Raw genomic sequence first — 15,606 nt, 5'->3', positions numbered from 1 at the left:
GTCAGTGTTTATAGGAAATAAAAACTGATAATTTCCTCTGAAAAGTTTATAACATGCAACATTTATTTTAAGCGTATGATTTTCTTGTATTATTTCCTTTGTGAGTCGACCAGTAAATAAATTCTGATTGTCGTACTGTTGCTCGAAAAGATTCACCACTCCCACAACATAATGCAGCAATTTAAAATCATCCCTGGGAGGTAAAACATTTTAAGCTACTAATTACTGATATGCTGTAAATATGGTGTCTGATGTGTTGTGCACTATGGATTGTCAATACCAGGGACGTTCGGTGGGAGCTCACAAAAAGATGGGTGAATGTTAAAGAATACAAAAAGCGGTTAAGGTGAACATACATTTTAAAAGTTGAACCTGAGCCTTGAGTTTTTTTTGTGGATCACCAGAGAACCAGAGGGCTCATGAATAGTGTTGCTCCGGTGATGCTGAGCTAAGTCCATTAGCTGGAAACACCTGCGTTTTCTCTTCTGGTTAAATTCATATGGCTCCTTAATGAGCTTTTCTGACGAGTCGACGTTCAGACCCCAGATCCAAACCTAAACCCATTATATCACACTCCCAGTAGTGAGAGGCTGACATCACCAGCCTTGACCAGCCTGCTCGATACATCCCACCTTTAGTACTTTGTTTGTACTAGACACACACACACACACACACACACTGCGTTTGCTGATGCATGGATATAAAATCTTTTATTTCACAGAGTAAACAATTCAGAAAAGATGTGTATTTATGTTATATTGTATTTATAGTGTTTCCTTTTCATCTATAATAAGGTTTATGGTAAAGCTGTAAAATATACCTCTATTAGATTTCTTTGTTACAAGGGTTCGATGGCAACAAGTAAGGAAACGTTCACAATTTTTCCCCTTTAATATTGGATGATTCATCAATATCTAATATATAAATATAATATTTTACTCCTAATATTGGTGTTGTCATCGGCATCAGCAAACATATACACACACTTTAAGGGTCAAACATTTGACAGTTCAAATACGTACATTTTTCTATTTGTTACTAAGGTTTTGTGTTTCTGAACTGAAATTACAATTAAAGAACAAGTGAAAGAGTAAAGATTAATTATAGTATAGTAAATCATTATTAAATCTGAAATTGTATCTAAATTTATGACTCATTCAGCAGCCAAACTCACTCATGGTGTCTTTTCTACAATAGGAATGAAGGAGCGAAGCATTTGACAGTGATGTGTGTTAAGTATCTTTTGACAAGTAGCTTCTGACCATGCAAAACAAATTGAATTCTTCCAACTGTCTGATTCCGACTTCTGTCTGTGGCTGGAGAGAAAGATCATTCCCTGCAGGCTGAGCGGATGAAGGGGTTAAAGGTTCTGTGGCGCTCTGGTGTGAGGGTAAAGATGAGGGACAGGGCAGCGCTGTGTTCACCTTGGACAAGGAGGTTTAAGCAAATCACTGGGGGTCTGGTTAAGTGGTCAGGGTGGAACACACAGATCCTGTTAGGGGAACCATGAATGGACGGCTGAGCCACAGACTGAAAGGCGTGTGTGTGAACGCCAGAGTGTGCAGGTGTGTTTGGTGAACAGATGGCGGAGGCCGAGTCAAGAAGACCCAACAATGCAATTCAAAAGAGGTCCACTCCACGTATTGCTTGACTCCAGCTCTGTCTGTCTTCTGCTTTTTCTGTTTTTTTCGTAGATTATGTACATTTTCTCTTTTGTCTTTTAAGGAAGCTAAATATTACAACTTAAGTTACCATGGGAGTCGTCCTGTTGTGTCAGTTTTGGAAAAAGCCTGATCCCTGTAATGTGTTTATGTCCTGGAAACAGAACCATTATCTCCAACTGTTCCACAAAGAGGCTTACTGTAAAGGAGAGGGAAGCACATTTAGCTGAAATGTCTTCAGCCGCTCTACTGTCAGCACACTTGAGACATCAGCGGTGTCTTTTGTCGGCGTTGTGTGTGTAAAGACATGTTTTTCTCCGTCCGTCCTCACTCTGTCATCACTGGTCTCAAACGCACATCAGCTGGATTTCCTCTGCAAGTCGCAGTGTCACGTTTCCTCTCAGCTGTGGAGTTGCCATGGCGGTGCAGGTTTGAAAAGAAGTAAATACTCAACAGGACAAAGCCACGAGTCGACGGTGGCTAAGTGGTGTTAGCGGCTTAGGAAATGGATCTTAATGAAGGAAAAGGCTTAAGCTCGATTGTTGTTGTCACATTTAGGGAGATTGTTGAATGGTGCTGGGGAGGAAAAACACTCAGACCACAACTTTTACGTAGCACACAAACACTTTTGAGGATGGTCTGGCGACTCATCATCAGACACTGTGTGTTTATTAAGGCAAGTCAAGTCAAAGTTTATTTATATATCACATTTGAAACAACCACAGTTTACCCAAGTGCTGAGCCGGCTTAAAATCTGAAAATAATGGAGTATAAAAGATACATATAAAAAAAAAAAACAGACACTAAACATCATAACATTTAAGAATTAAAATGTTGCACAAGAGCAAACTCAACTTGAATTGAGAGCCAGTGAGAAGAAGTGGGTCTTAACAATGATTTAAATGTTTCGAGGGTCTGGACTGAACTGATATGAAGAGTTAAACTGTACCAGAGAGAAGGGGCAGCCACTGCAAAGGCCCGGTCCCCCCTTTTGTTTAGCTCAGGACATCCCAGTGATGCTAAATATACACAGGATCAACATTTCTAATGTGACTTCATGCTGTTTTCTAGTCTTCTTCAATTGTACATTATCTGAATTTGGATTATTTGTTGAACAACAAGCAATTGTTTTTATAGATTTTATTGTCCAAAGTTCTAATCTGATACTCAACTCACCTGGGGATGAATTGATAATGACAGTAACTCTCTCTACACCTTGTTTGCACCATAATGACGTAATCGTTTGTTTCCACTGTGCTCTGCTGTTTTGTGCCTGCAGTACTTTCCGGGCCGTCCTGTGGTGATGAACCTGTTGAAGAGTTTGAGCTCCTGGCTACAGGACCAGTCTGGAGATGAGATTTCCTACGAGGCTTTTAAAGAGATGGTGGATAACTCAGCACAGGTAAGTCAAGACAGAGAAATAAGCTGTTTTTAGACATGAACGTTTGCCTTTCAACATATGCAGAAGGAGATTGTCCGGGTCAGACCGGTTCAGGCAAGGGGCGGCGCCTGGGGTCGATAATGCTGGAGGCAGGACATGATCTATAAATCCTGCAGCGGAAAAACACATGTTTTTGTATCAGCATGTCGACACCGGTGTCAACTTTTCCAGGTCTTTGTCTGCGTCCTCTACACGTATGGCTCCTCTTTTTCACCCTGAGATATAGAAATTCTCAGGGTGATGTTCAGGAAATGTCCGAAGCAACTGACTCGGATATTTGCCTTCTTACCTACGGACAATTTTCCTGAAAATGTCCAGACTTCAGTGCATGAAAGCAGCTTTGCAGGCAGCCATCAAATATGTTTTGACAGTATGAATCCTCTTTGCAATGAAGTTGGAGCTTCTTGTTTGTTCTTGTCCAAAGGTTTCACTGTTTTTGTCCGTCCTCCATCTTTGGTTCATTCATTGGTTTCAGAGGTGGCCTCTGTACGAGATACAGCATCGAGAAAGTGCATGAATCGGAACGTTTTTCAGCCTGAGCAGGTAGGGAGGCATTTTAATGAAAATAGAGTGCGCCCCAGAGAGATAAGCCGCTGCAGGGAGAACAGAGGACAGGTCATTACAAAATTTACCCAGTAGCCTCGTCGTTCTGCTGAGCTACGAGTTGACATGTCAGTCTGGACACTTCCTCAGATCAACACCACCTCAGAGACACCGTCGAAGAAACATCACAACACACGGTACAAATACATAGAAACAGATAAATATGGAGGTGTTTCAATATGTACTTTGCCCTTGTGTCGGTGCCAGCACATACGGCCTGAAAATCTATGTGCTGTTGTCTTTGGAATGAAGCCTGCATGCCTCCGGTATACGGCCCCTCGCAAATTGAAAGAGTCACTTACTTACATCATTAGCTTTTAGCAGGCAAATCAATGGATCAATGAATCAATGGGAAGGTATGAATAGACTTCGCCTCAGAGGAAATGGACTCTGTATACACCCACGCACACACACACACACCAAATCTTTACTATTGACATGTGAGTAACCCTGTCAATCACGCCGGCAATGGCAACGCAGCGTGGTGAGAGAAACGACTTTATGTCAAAGAAAATATGTCGTTGGATTCAGCCGAGGCTCATGGTTAGAGATCTGTATGGTTTCTGTTCATTAGCGGAGGGCCGAGCCATTAACCTGAGATTGACTTCTCATTGATCAAGGAAACTACACGGAGCGGCTTTCATTAAGTTGAACAAGTTGGGGAAAGCTGGGGAGGCTCCACTTTTTAGACGATCTTTGTCATTTTCAACGGAGAAGAATGGCGAGTTTCTATGTTTTTCTTATCGTGAACAAATCCCAAGAAAAGACTTAAACCAACAATGTGTTTGTCTGTTTTTCTAACATTGTTTTTCTAACACTATCTGTCGCACTTAGACTTAATCCCACTGTATTAAAACACAGGAACTGGCTGTTAGCAGGATCACTCTGTCATTGGTTTTGGTCTTTTTATGGGATTTATCCACAATAAGAAAAATATAGAATATCACCAACATTATCTTTCTGAGCTCCTTCTAATTTGTGTTTTTCTGTTTCTGGTCTCTCCTTCTCTCAGTCTCCAGACACGGCTTTGCCCGAGGGAGAGAGGTGGGTGGGCTGTCAGGGTTCACAGCCTCAATTCAGACGTTTCCCTTGTGGGGTGTGGACTCTCTTCCATGTTCTCACTGTCCAGGCCAAGACGGCTGGAAGCTCAGGTACACACACACACACACACACACACACACACACACACACACACACACACACACACACACACACACACACACACACACACACACACACACACACACACACACACACACACACACACACACACCCTCACACTTATATTGAAGGAGAACCCTTTCTGTTTGTTAATTCATTTATTTATTTTAATTTTTTCATCACTGTTTCTTTATTTTCTCAGAGTTAGACCTACTTCCCTGCCCACTTCTCTTACCCCAACAGGTTCTAATTTAAAACTAATGAAATATAATTTTACTTTAATCTTGCCTATAACCCTAACCAATAAAAACAGCCCCCTCTGCATCAATGTTCTCCTTTAAACATTTTATTTCTAATTATTTATTTAGGGGGGGGCTTAAAACTTGCACGATAACTCTGTGCCCGTGCCCCTCTGAGCAGTCACTTATACGTCTTTAAATTACGTCACAATTGGCAGGTATGCTAATACTGAGTTTTTAAACACAAGGGGGTTTCGAGTGCTGCATTTGAACCCAAACCTAACCCTTGGTCTTGCTCTTACCCTAACCTAAAACCAATTCTAATCCTAAAACAAAGTCTTAACCCTTTTATAGCCATTTGAAAAAGTGACGAACAGCCTGTCCTCACTTTCCCAAAATGCCTTCTTTCTATCTCTGGGTAAGAAAAGGGCACTGAGAGTTCACAGAGACAGGGGTGAGGTGAGGGCTTTGTATACAAATTAGCCCAAGAATGTGGGGTGGGCTACTTCTCTTTCACACAGACCTGATTTTACATCAAACTGGCAAAAGTCTGGCACAGAGAAACACAGACGTGTGTCTCCATGACGTTTTGACCAGAATAATTTCCCATCCTGTGCTTTGTGTCTTCTGGTCGCAGCTAAAATTGAGCCTATTTGTGACTGTGTGAAAAGGGATTACGTTAGATTAGTGGAATGTGAGTGGTTAATAAAACAGACAGACGACCGGAGGCTCCGCTCCTGGCAGGGACGTTAATCTCCCTTCAACGGACACACACATACATTCATACACACACACACACACACACACACACACACACACACACACACACACACACACACACACACACACACACACACACACACACACACACACACACACAGACACAGATTAATCCCAAGGTTTACGTACCGTCATGTGACCTGCAGATGGACTGGCCAAAAGGGGGTGTCCATCTGGCCCCCCACAGATCACCATCTTAATGGGTGGTAACACACCCGCACAGGACAATATTGACCATAACATGAAACTCAGTTCTTCCATATACACAAGCTGCCTACTTTATCAAAGGAGTAAACACAAGTGAAGGTTGAACATCTTGAACACAAGCTTGTCCCTATTTACACACACACACACACACACACACACACACACACACACACACACACACACACACACACACACACACACACACACACACACACACACGCTCCCAGACACACTTCCACTGCTCATCTCAACTTCCTGCTAAGCCGAGCACAAAACCGAACAGCTCTGTGGAAATATGTTTGCGTACTGTTCAGGTCCTGAGACAACGGCCTGGCCACCATTCACACAGTGGGTTAACTGTGTTTAATCTCCACGTTGGGTTATCCCATTGGCATAGATTATTCATCTCAATATGGGGTTAACCCAGCTCTCTGTGACTCCTGGCCCACATAACCGTGGGAATCCTGGAGGCTGTGGACCCGCTCTGCCATTAGCGAGCTCTCAGGCTGCAGTGCACGTTCACTGTACGTTTGAATGTATGGCTTTACAAGGGGCAGGTTATTGTGCTTTTCATTAGAGATAATGTCTGATTGTTGCCATGAGGTAATCTGTGCATTTGCATATTTACATTTACTCCTGTGTGTTTCAACTTCCATCAGCTGTATGTTCAGAATAAAAAATAACTGTGTGTAGTGATAGTTACAATATATCAGTGGCTGAATTCCATTTAGCTGCTTCAGTTTCAGGGTCCTGGTGTTTTGCATGTTGACACCTGAGCTAAACATTTTAATGTTGGTATCTGTGTTTTTCCTACTGAGTCTTTTGCTGGTCTTTTGTTAAAAAGCCATATTGTGACGCACGCTGCATATTTCCATTATTAACTCCTCTGGTGTCTTTTATTCCCCCTCCAGATCCTCAGGAGGTGCTGACTGCGATGAGGAAATACGTCCACAGCTTCTTCGGCTGCAGGCCGTGTGCAGAGCACTTTGAGAACATGGCGAGCGAAGGTCTGCCGATGGTGAACATGTCGGCGGCCGTCCTGTGGTTGTGGGCCAAACACAATCGCGTCAACAACAGACTAGCAGGTGGGGGTTAGCACAGTCGAGGTTACATAGTTAGAAAAATCTCAAAAGTCTCCTTTTCATTGTTTAGTTAGCAGTTGTGGTTCACTTTTAGTTTTTCCTTAAATTACAGTGGAAAAGCTGTTATACAGCATTTTTAGATTCCGTGATGTGAGTAATTTCTTCCTGAAAGTCACACCCATCATATGTTGTTCTCTGAATGAAAGTGAAGAAGACTCAGGAAGAGCTCACTTTTTAAAGGGCAACGTAAGAAAGCACAAATGGAGTTGCATTAAAATTGATGGTGACGAGTCTTAATGCTTCTGGAACAATGTCCTTTTGACAGATGAAACTAACTTATATTTTTTAATGTCACAAGAAAAACAAGAATAGCACTCAGTAGAACACATACCTCCGTCAAGACTCAACAGTCCACGCTGCACCAAATGTCACTCACTCATAGATATCAGTCCTTTAAATGTGCATTCTTTTTTTCATCAGGATCCAGGATTTATTCTCGGGTAAATCTGCAAAAATGTTTAAAAAAAAGCACTATCTCGCATTGTTAAAGAAATTCTTTTTTAAATCTTGGATCCAGGGTTGAGTTGTTTTTGCATAATCCTGCTAAATGACTAACAAATGCAGATGAAAAAATAACCACCTTGATGTAAATAATCAAAAGCAATGTGTCTTTTCTGTAAATTACAAAATAGAGAATTCCAGTTACATTTGTCAGTTTCCACTCAGAAAATGTTAGTTTTTCTGTTTTAAATATAGGTGATCTAGTGTTTTTTTAGCGTTCCTTTCAGTTTTTGGAACTTTTCCTTTTTTTTTTATAAATATCATACTGTGATAACAAATATTATGATTTAAGATGCAACCAATAAATTAGAAAACATAAAGAATTTACTCTCTTAGAAACTACACAGGAAATAGAATAGTTGACAAACTTAGTACAGATGATTGATGTAATTCTTTGTGTGCCAAGCCCTCAGTGCTGTCCCTGTCCCTCCCACTCCCTCACATCCTTTCCTTTTTCCTCGCTCCTCTCCTCAATGTGAACACATCCCCTCCATGGAATCATAAGTCTTACCTTCCTCCATTTTGGGGAAGATTTTAACTTCCAGTTTCCCCTCGTGGTCAGTTAGACCCCCGTAATACCACTAAGAGGGTGAGGGGATGAGGAAGGGTGGATCCTCAGATCAGACACCAGCTGTCACCTCGTCTTAGCCCTGCAAGTATCATCTGTTTCTACCTCACCCGTTTTCTCCTGACTCCCCCCTCTGTCCTCTTCCATCCCTCTAACACCCTTACCCCAGTGTCCCCCCACTATCGCCTCACCAGGCTTCAAACATTTTCTATTCATCCAAAGTCTGCACTCATACCTTGACTCATGGCCTTGTCCCCCTGAATCCATTAGATTCAGTAGACATTTTTTCTACTCTGATATTTTCGGTGCTGAACTGCTCTCATCTGCGTTCAGCTCCTCCGAATGTTTTCAGGCAAACGTCGGGACCTCAGTGCACGTCTGAAAGCAGCTCAAGTTGATAACATGGTCTTACACAGAAAGGGGACTCTTCAGATCTTTCCTTCTGCATTTTTTCCTCTCATCACCTGTCCAGACATCTGTCTTTTCTCACTCTGTCCAGAAGTTTCTAAAGTTTTCTCTCGTTTCTGACCCGGCCCTATCTGCATATTACGCTTCTTCATGTCACTCTTGCTAAACAGCCCCTGAGTGTCCCTCCTCCCTCGTCTGTGTCCATGACTTTATGAGGCGCAGGGCTGTCATTAACAGCCCACTTTGTTAAATCACTGCCTTTTGTTTGTGTTGACTTCCCCCTCCCCTTTTTCAGGGACAGCTTGTGTCCTGAACAGCAGGGACTAGAAGGACACTGGTCCCTGCGAGTGTCTGCTCCCCAGACACTTGAGCACTATTCAGCCTTCCCCCCTTCATCCACGGTGTCTTCCCTCTCTACTGCCGTGCCCATCTTTCTCTCTTTCCACTCACTGTCCCTTGGGACTCATATCCTCTGCTTGACAAGTAATAGTGCAGCATCCCCACAGGATGGGTCCCACAGGAGCCACCCCTCTTTACACACACTCACACACACACACACAGACACACAATTCCCAAGGTATTGTGTGACAGCAGGTGGCAAACACCATGACACAAGCCACACGCGGTCCCCCCTCGTTTCCTGCCCCTTCCCCACACACGCAGCGTTTCCAAACATGGGTCAAGTTGTGGCGTGTGGCAGGGGGGAGTTAGTCACGGCGGAGGGCGGGCTGGGGTCCACAGGGGATAAGTCGGGAGATTCACAGAGGGAAAGAGAGAGAGGGAGGAGCTGAGGGTTTGGCTGTGTTTGTAGCAATGAGTGGCTGTGTCTCCCTCAGGAGAGCACACTCCATCCACTCAACCCCTCCTCTCCCTTTTGCCTAAAGTGGAGCTCTTTAGCAGGCCTCCCCGCCCCTCCTTTCAAGAGCAGCCATGCATGAAAGAGCATCTATTTGTAAAGCGGCTGAACAATTAATTTAGCTGGCAACAAAGAGGCCCCAGGGCCCTCGGCCTCCTCGCAGCGGCAGAATGAAGACTGGTGGCAGCTCTGTCCTGTTGCTGCTTGTCAACAGGCTGAGACTGATTCACATTTCTACAGACAAAAAGCTGCAGCGGGCCTCGCTGCTCCACTTCTGTGAAATCATGTGCAGCACTGCCTGCTGAATGTGAGATTCTATGGTACACAGACACATCTTGATTATTCCTAGGACCTGGCATTGTTTGAAATTTCCTATAGTATTGCATATGTCAATTACATTTTTCAATAAATGGTGCATGTTGACAAACAACAACTCGAACAGCCTGTAGGGTTTCCCTAAAAGGACAGAGCTGAACAACTACAACTACGGTACGATCAATCAGATCTGTAACAGAGCCCCTGACTATCTGAGTCACATATTCGGCACCAGAATTGATATTTTCACCTTAATGTTTTGTCAGAGGTTGGTTTGGCAAATGTTGCATCATCAAAAATATTTTGGGAGCTTCCAAGTTTTAGTGTGCAGACAGTCTCTGCTGTAGCGCTCAGAGAAGTGCATACCTCCGCCAAGGCCCATCAGTCCCCTCATGAAACCACATTTAAATTCACTAGATCCATTAGATAGATTTAATTTTTGTTCTGCACCAAACTACACACACTCACAAATATCAGTCCTTAAATATGTCTGATTTTTTAAAATCAAGATCGAGAAAATGTTGAAAAACTCCCTACGTTGCAATGCTATAGAACGTCCTGGAATTAAGATAGATAAAGATAAAGTAAAACTAAACAATATAATATATCTGACCACAAATGTGATGCCAGATTATGTGGGAAGGTTTTCTCGTGGTTATTTAAATGAGATTAAAATGTCTGACATCAGCTGCGCTCCCCGTCAGCCATGATGGCTCCTTGTGCAGGTGATCCTCACTTACAGAATTAGTGCTGAGGAAGCTAGTTTGACGTGCTGAACAATACATATTTATACCTGATGAATATGTATGTGCGACGGTGATGACATCTCAGTGACAGCCCATTGTGGCAATCTCAGTATGGCTGGTATGGCTAAAGTCACCCTGGCCGCAAATGTGGCAAGCTCATTAGAATAAGGGGAGAGATGTGAGGCATCTGGTGTGTGTGTGTGTGTGTGTGTATGTGCGCGCATGCGTGTGTGTGTGTGTGTGTGTGCATGCTCTCACCTGCTGAAATGTATAAAAGCCCCCACACACACCCACAGGCAGCAGCCCATCCAGGACACAGTAAAATTGATGTATCCTTTATGTAAAGTACTGTATGCAGAGTACATACACTTGCATATGACTGAGATTAATCTTGAGCGGTGGAGAGGAGGAGGAGGGGGAGGAGGAGGAGGAGGGAGCAGCGATGGAGGTGCTGGAGGATGTAAATTGACAGTGCTGTAAAGTGACAGACCTGCTGCTGCTCTGCTTTTCTCCCCTCTCCTTTTACACACACAAACACACACGTGCACACAATGGCCTGTTGGTGACAACAAGCAATTTATTACTAGACGCAGCCCTGTGTTGGTGTCCCTGTGGGCGATTGTACTGTGTGCCTCCACCTAAGCTTGTGTATGAGCCTGAAAGTGTGTGTGTGTGTGTGTGTGTGTGTGTGTGTGTGTGTGTGTGTGTGTGTGTGTGTGTGTGTGTGTGTGTGTGTGTGTGTGTGTGTGTGTGTGTGTGTGTGTGTGTGTGTGTGTGTGTGTGTGTGTGTGTGTGTGTGTGTGAGGGTGTGTGTGTGATGAGGGGTGTGGGTAGACGGCGGCTACATAAAAGAAAACATGTTAAAGGAGAAAGTTTCTAATTCATTAGGAGGGCAGATGCCCTTAGAGGTTTCTGTTGCTCTCATGTTCAATTTGGAGATTGGACTCCGCTTTCAAAAGGGTGTGAAAGGACAAGACAGGTGGTCCAGTGCACCAGGGTCTGCCGCCTGAAAACAGGGAGTGTGTGTGTGTGTGTGTGTGTGTGTGTGTGTGTGTGTGTGTGTGTGCGTGTGGCGTATACCCACGTAGAGAAGCTGTCCACTTTGGCCACATCTATTATCTCACCACCCCTCCCACTGGGACATCCCAGAAGCCCATTGATCATTATTAGACCCTGTCATACATCCACACGCCCACACACATACACATACACACACAAAATATCAATCCCTAGATTACATGCACAGAAAGATGATTTACATATATACACTTAAACACATACATACACATATGCATATAGGCACTTAGTTTTTACGAGCACTGTGACAAGATCAAATGGGTTCAGCCCAGATTGCACACACTCCTCAAAGCACTTACATCCTCGAGTCAACGCATCAACAAGGAGAATAAAAGAAACAACAATAGAGGAAGCGGCTGACTGGAAGCTCAGAGATGTGTGGTTACGTTTTCTAATATAAGTTTGTGAAGACTTTGATGCAGCTGGAGTAGACAAAGAGGGAGGCCTGAGATCCTGAACAACGTAAACAATACTGAATCACAAGGTTGAGTGTTCAAAAACAACTTTTCCAAGACCTATTATAAATTGCTCACAGGTAAAAATACATTATTACCTGACACAGCATTCTTATGTTATAATAAGTCTACATAGTACCGTATGGATTCCCTAGAGTCCACTCTATAAACTACCAGGACCACATTTAGTTAAATGTATAGCACTACATTATATTATCTGAAATTATCATATGTTTATCGTTCTGTAAAGTAACAGAATAAACTCAAAATGCAATATTGTCCTGGGTGTAATGGAGTAGATTTTTGTAAAGCTGCAAAAGCTGTAAAACACATTTTAAGCAAATAGAAGATTTACAGAAAAATGCACGAGTCAGTAATAGAGCAGGTTTATTATTGTGGCTCTCACCACACAGGGGTTTTTATTTTTCAATCACACGCCAACCCTCTCCTGGTCACAACTGATCCTTTTTTTGAATGTTTGTTTGAACTTCTTCCAGTACTGAAGCAGTCACAACTCTGCTGTACCTTACTTCTGTGTTTATCGCTCCAGGGGCTTTGACTGAAGACCCCAACTTCCCAAAGATCCAGTGGCCTTCACCAGAAATGTGTCCCTCCTGCCATATGGTGAAGGAAAACGGGGACCACGGGTGGAGCCAAGAGAAGGTGCTGCCCTTCCTCATGTCCTACTTCTCCTCCGACAGCATCCTCACAGGTATGAGTTTCCGAAAAGCTCAGGTCTGATGCATTTTTTACCAAACTACAAAAATGTACTTCTTTCTCCTACCTCATGATCATGAACTGCACCTGTGTTTTTTTCTTTTCTAACATATTTTTATTGAGCAATGATTCAGTTAACAATAATTATCTCAAAAGATGTGTTTTTAAAAGTATCCAGTTGACAAGTGAAAGTGATATACAAAAAATCTGTTATTTCAAATAAAACAGTCGAAGATAAAAAAAGAGGAAACAGGTCAACGAAAAAGAATAAATAACCCTACTCTGTCACTCTGACCCACCCGATATTACTTCTATATCTGTTGCTCAATTCACATTTGTGTGACTCTGTTTTCAAATTCTATAACATTTAAAGTTTGTTATATCAAAATCAAATCAAATCAAATCTAAATTAGAGATATAGTTGAGCAATTCTGTCCGAACCCGTCCAAGCCTGAGAGTTCCTCTAATATGTGGTTACAATATTCTTTGCTATAATGAGCAAGATAAGTGAGATGATGTGTGGATAAATAATAATAATAATAATAATGATGTGTCTATTTGCCTTTCCCTGTCAGACTATCTTGAAGATGAAAGCCAGATCCTGACAAAACAGAGGGAAAAACACGCCAGCCAGCAGCGAGCTCTAGAAGCTCAGAAACGTGTTGAAAGGAAAGCCAGGGAGGCCTCTGACTTTATGATGCATCCTCCAGTACAGCCCACTGCGCAAGAAGAGGAGGAAGAAGAAGAGGAGGGAGAGGAGCCGCTGGATGAAGCAGTGACGGATGAAGAGGAGGAAGGTGCGGAGGGAGCGGCAGCAGCAGATGAGATGGGCAGTAAGACCCCTGAGCCGAGTCCTTGGGCCAAACCTGAGATGGGTCGAAGGCAGCAGCAGGCCCGCCAAAAGCCGAGCATTGTGGGGATGAGGATGCGAGACACGCAGGAGGACATTGTGGATCTGGACTCATTTGTCAACCAGCACTACAAGGCCAAGGCGCTGCTGTTGGCCGCCTCCAGCCGGGTCAAACAACGCACCCTGCAGAGGAAGGAGGAGCAGGAGCCCGGGCCTGTGTTCGGGCTCGGCATGGAGCTGGACGCGGGGCTTGGGATGGTGGGCCTGCAGCCTCTGGAGTCTGACTTTGACCTGGACGTGGGGCAGAAGAGGAAGTGGCAGCAAAAGCGAGAACTGACAGGCCAGTACTTTGGCGAGGAGTCGAGCCGCAAGGGACACTGGATGTCTATGCTGAGCATCGGATTCTCCAAAGTGGACATCAGCCTGTGTGTCATTCTTTACTTCCTGTCCTCTATGTGTCTACTCGCCATGTACCTGTTCTTCAAAAACCGCTTCAGGCTACGGCGGGTTAAAATATCCCTGCCCTGAACCAAAGAGTGTCCAGATCTGAGCTGAGTCACAGCAATGATTAACATTCATTAGGTTCATGTAGGCTAAGGTTGGGGTTAGTGTAAGGGGATGTGTCAAGATTAATGTCATCTTAAGGTGGTCCACTTAACTGTTACCTTCGGCGAAAGAAGCCAGGGACATCTGAATGTTATGGAAGGGTCTAACTAGAGGAGGAAGGGAAAATTAGTATCTTTTACATCTTTGAAAATCATGGGAGTTAGGTATCCTTGCACTTAATCCGTCCTCCAGAGCCTGAAGGCAGCATTGTGACTGTGGTTCACATATATTTCAATGAGTGGGTTTCTGTTTGGGCTTTGTGCTTATGTTAAGGATAAAAAAATTGTGCTTTTGATTTTGATTTACCACTTATGAAGGATGAAATTAATTAATGAATTTAACTTTTTTTTTTATTTGTATGAAATAAATCAATAATCATACATTTTTGGGAGGAGGGGGTTGTTCAACAGAATTAGTTTTTGTTGTTTGTTAATGACGTTATGGAAGCCTCCTTCTACTTCGCTGTGTACTATGACCAAAAAAATATAGTTTCTCTAATGATTTGTAAATAGTTACATGTAAATAATATTTGAATCAGTGGATTTAAATTCTCAAATAGGTGATTTTCTTTCGGTGATTTCAAAAATAATGATCTTAAATTACAGATTTAAGATGACTGTCACTTTTCTGTGAGTTTTGTAAAGTAATGGGATGGCAAAACCACAATCCATTCACCTAAATTCTTTGTGAGTGTTGTGCGACTGCAGCTTTTTTGTTGAATACTGTGACTGGACCAGAAGGTGCTCAGTCGCTTTCTCCGGAGAATAGCTGATCAGCCCTTTGTTCTTCAGCTCCTTTGAGTAGGTCTACATTACACTGGGTTTTACATCACGTCTTTGAGTATGACATCACACTGCTGAGCCTACACGACAGCTACTGGTGTTGTTTCTGAAGTGTTGCGGAGCGATGCATATGTTCACACTGGACAAGGTTTTAGAATAAGCAGGATTTGTTTTTGGCTGGTGTCCACGATGTGAAGATTCTGCTGACCATCACTGTGTTTTTCTGTTTGCCTCACTGCTTCAGTCTGAATCAATAAAATTATTTTTGATAAGGACTCATTGCTTTTTCAATGCTATTGTTATTGAAAACTGTAATTTGGTAAGGTGTGCTTGAACTAATGCATTTTATAGAGAAGAGTTAAGCCTCTGTAATATATGGACTGTTTTATGGCAAGAACAAATGTCGATATCCATCATCTTCAGAAAAGGGGTTCCCCAAGGCTCTGTGCTAGGCCCCTTCTCTTTGCAATACATATACTTCCTTAGGTCCA

General features: G+C 43.1%; 1 protein-coding gene across 1 annotated transcript in view; it reads left to right on the top strand.

Moving 5' to 3' along the window:
• Positions 1–15,390, top strand: part of qsox1 (quiescin Q6 sulfhydryl oxidase 1) — a 31,590-nt gene extending 16,200 nt beyond the window's left edge. The window contains exons 9-13 of the mRNA XM_035176965.2: positions 2,941–3,063; positions 4,718–4,856; positions 7,004–7,177; positions 12,711–12,872; positions 13,453–15,390. Of these exons, the coding sequence (XP_035032856.2) occupies positions 2,941–3,063; positions 4,718–4,856; positions 7,004–7,177; positions 12,711–12,872; positions 13,453–14,255 (1,401 nt within the window). The 3' untranslated portion in view covers positions 14,256–15,390. The remainder of the gene's footprint in view (positions 1–2,940; positions 3,064–4,717; positions 4,857–7,003; positions 7,178–12,710; positions 12,873–13,452) is intronic.
• Positions 15,391–15,606: the final 216 nt, after the last annotated feature.

This window comes from Hippoglossus stenolepis, chromosome 14, assembly GCF_022539355.2.
Source record: "Hippoglossus stenolepis isolate QCI-W04-F060 chromosome 14, HSTE1.2, whole genome shotgun sequence".
In the NCBI taxonomy this organism is placed as follows: Eukaryota; Metazoa; Chordata; class Actinopteri; order Pleuronectiformes; family Pleuronectidae; genus Hippoglossus; species Hippoglossus stenolepis.
This window is presented reverse-complemented; position numbering and strand designations above follow the sequence as displayed.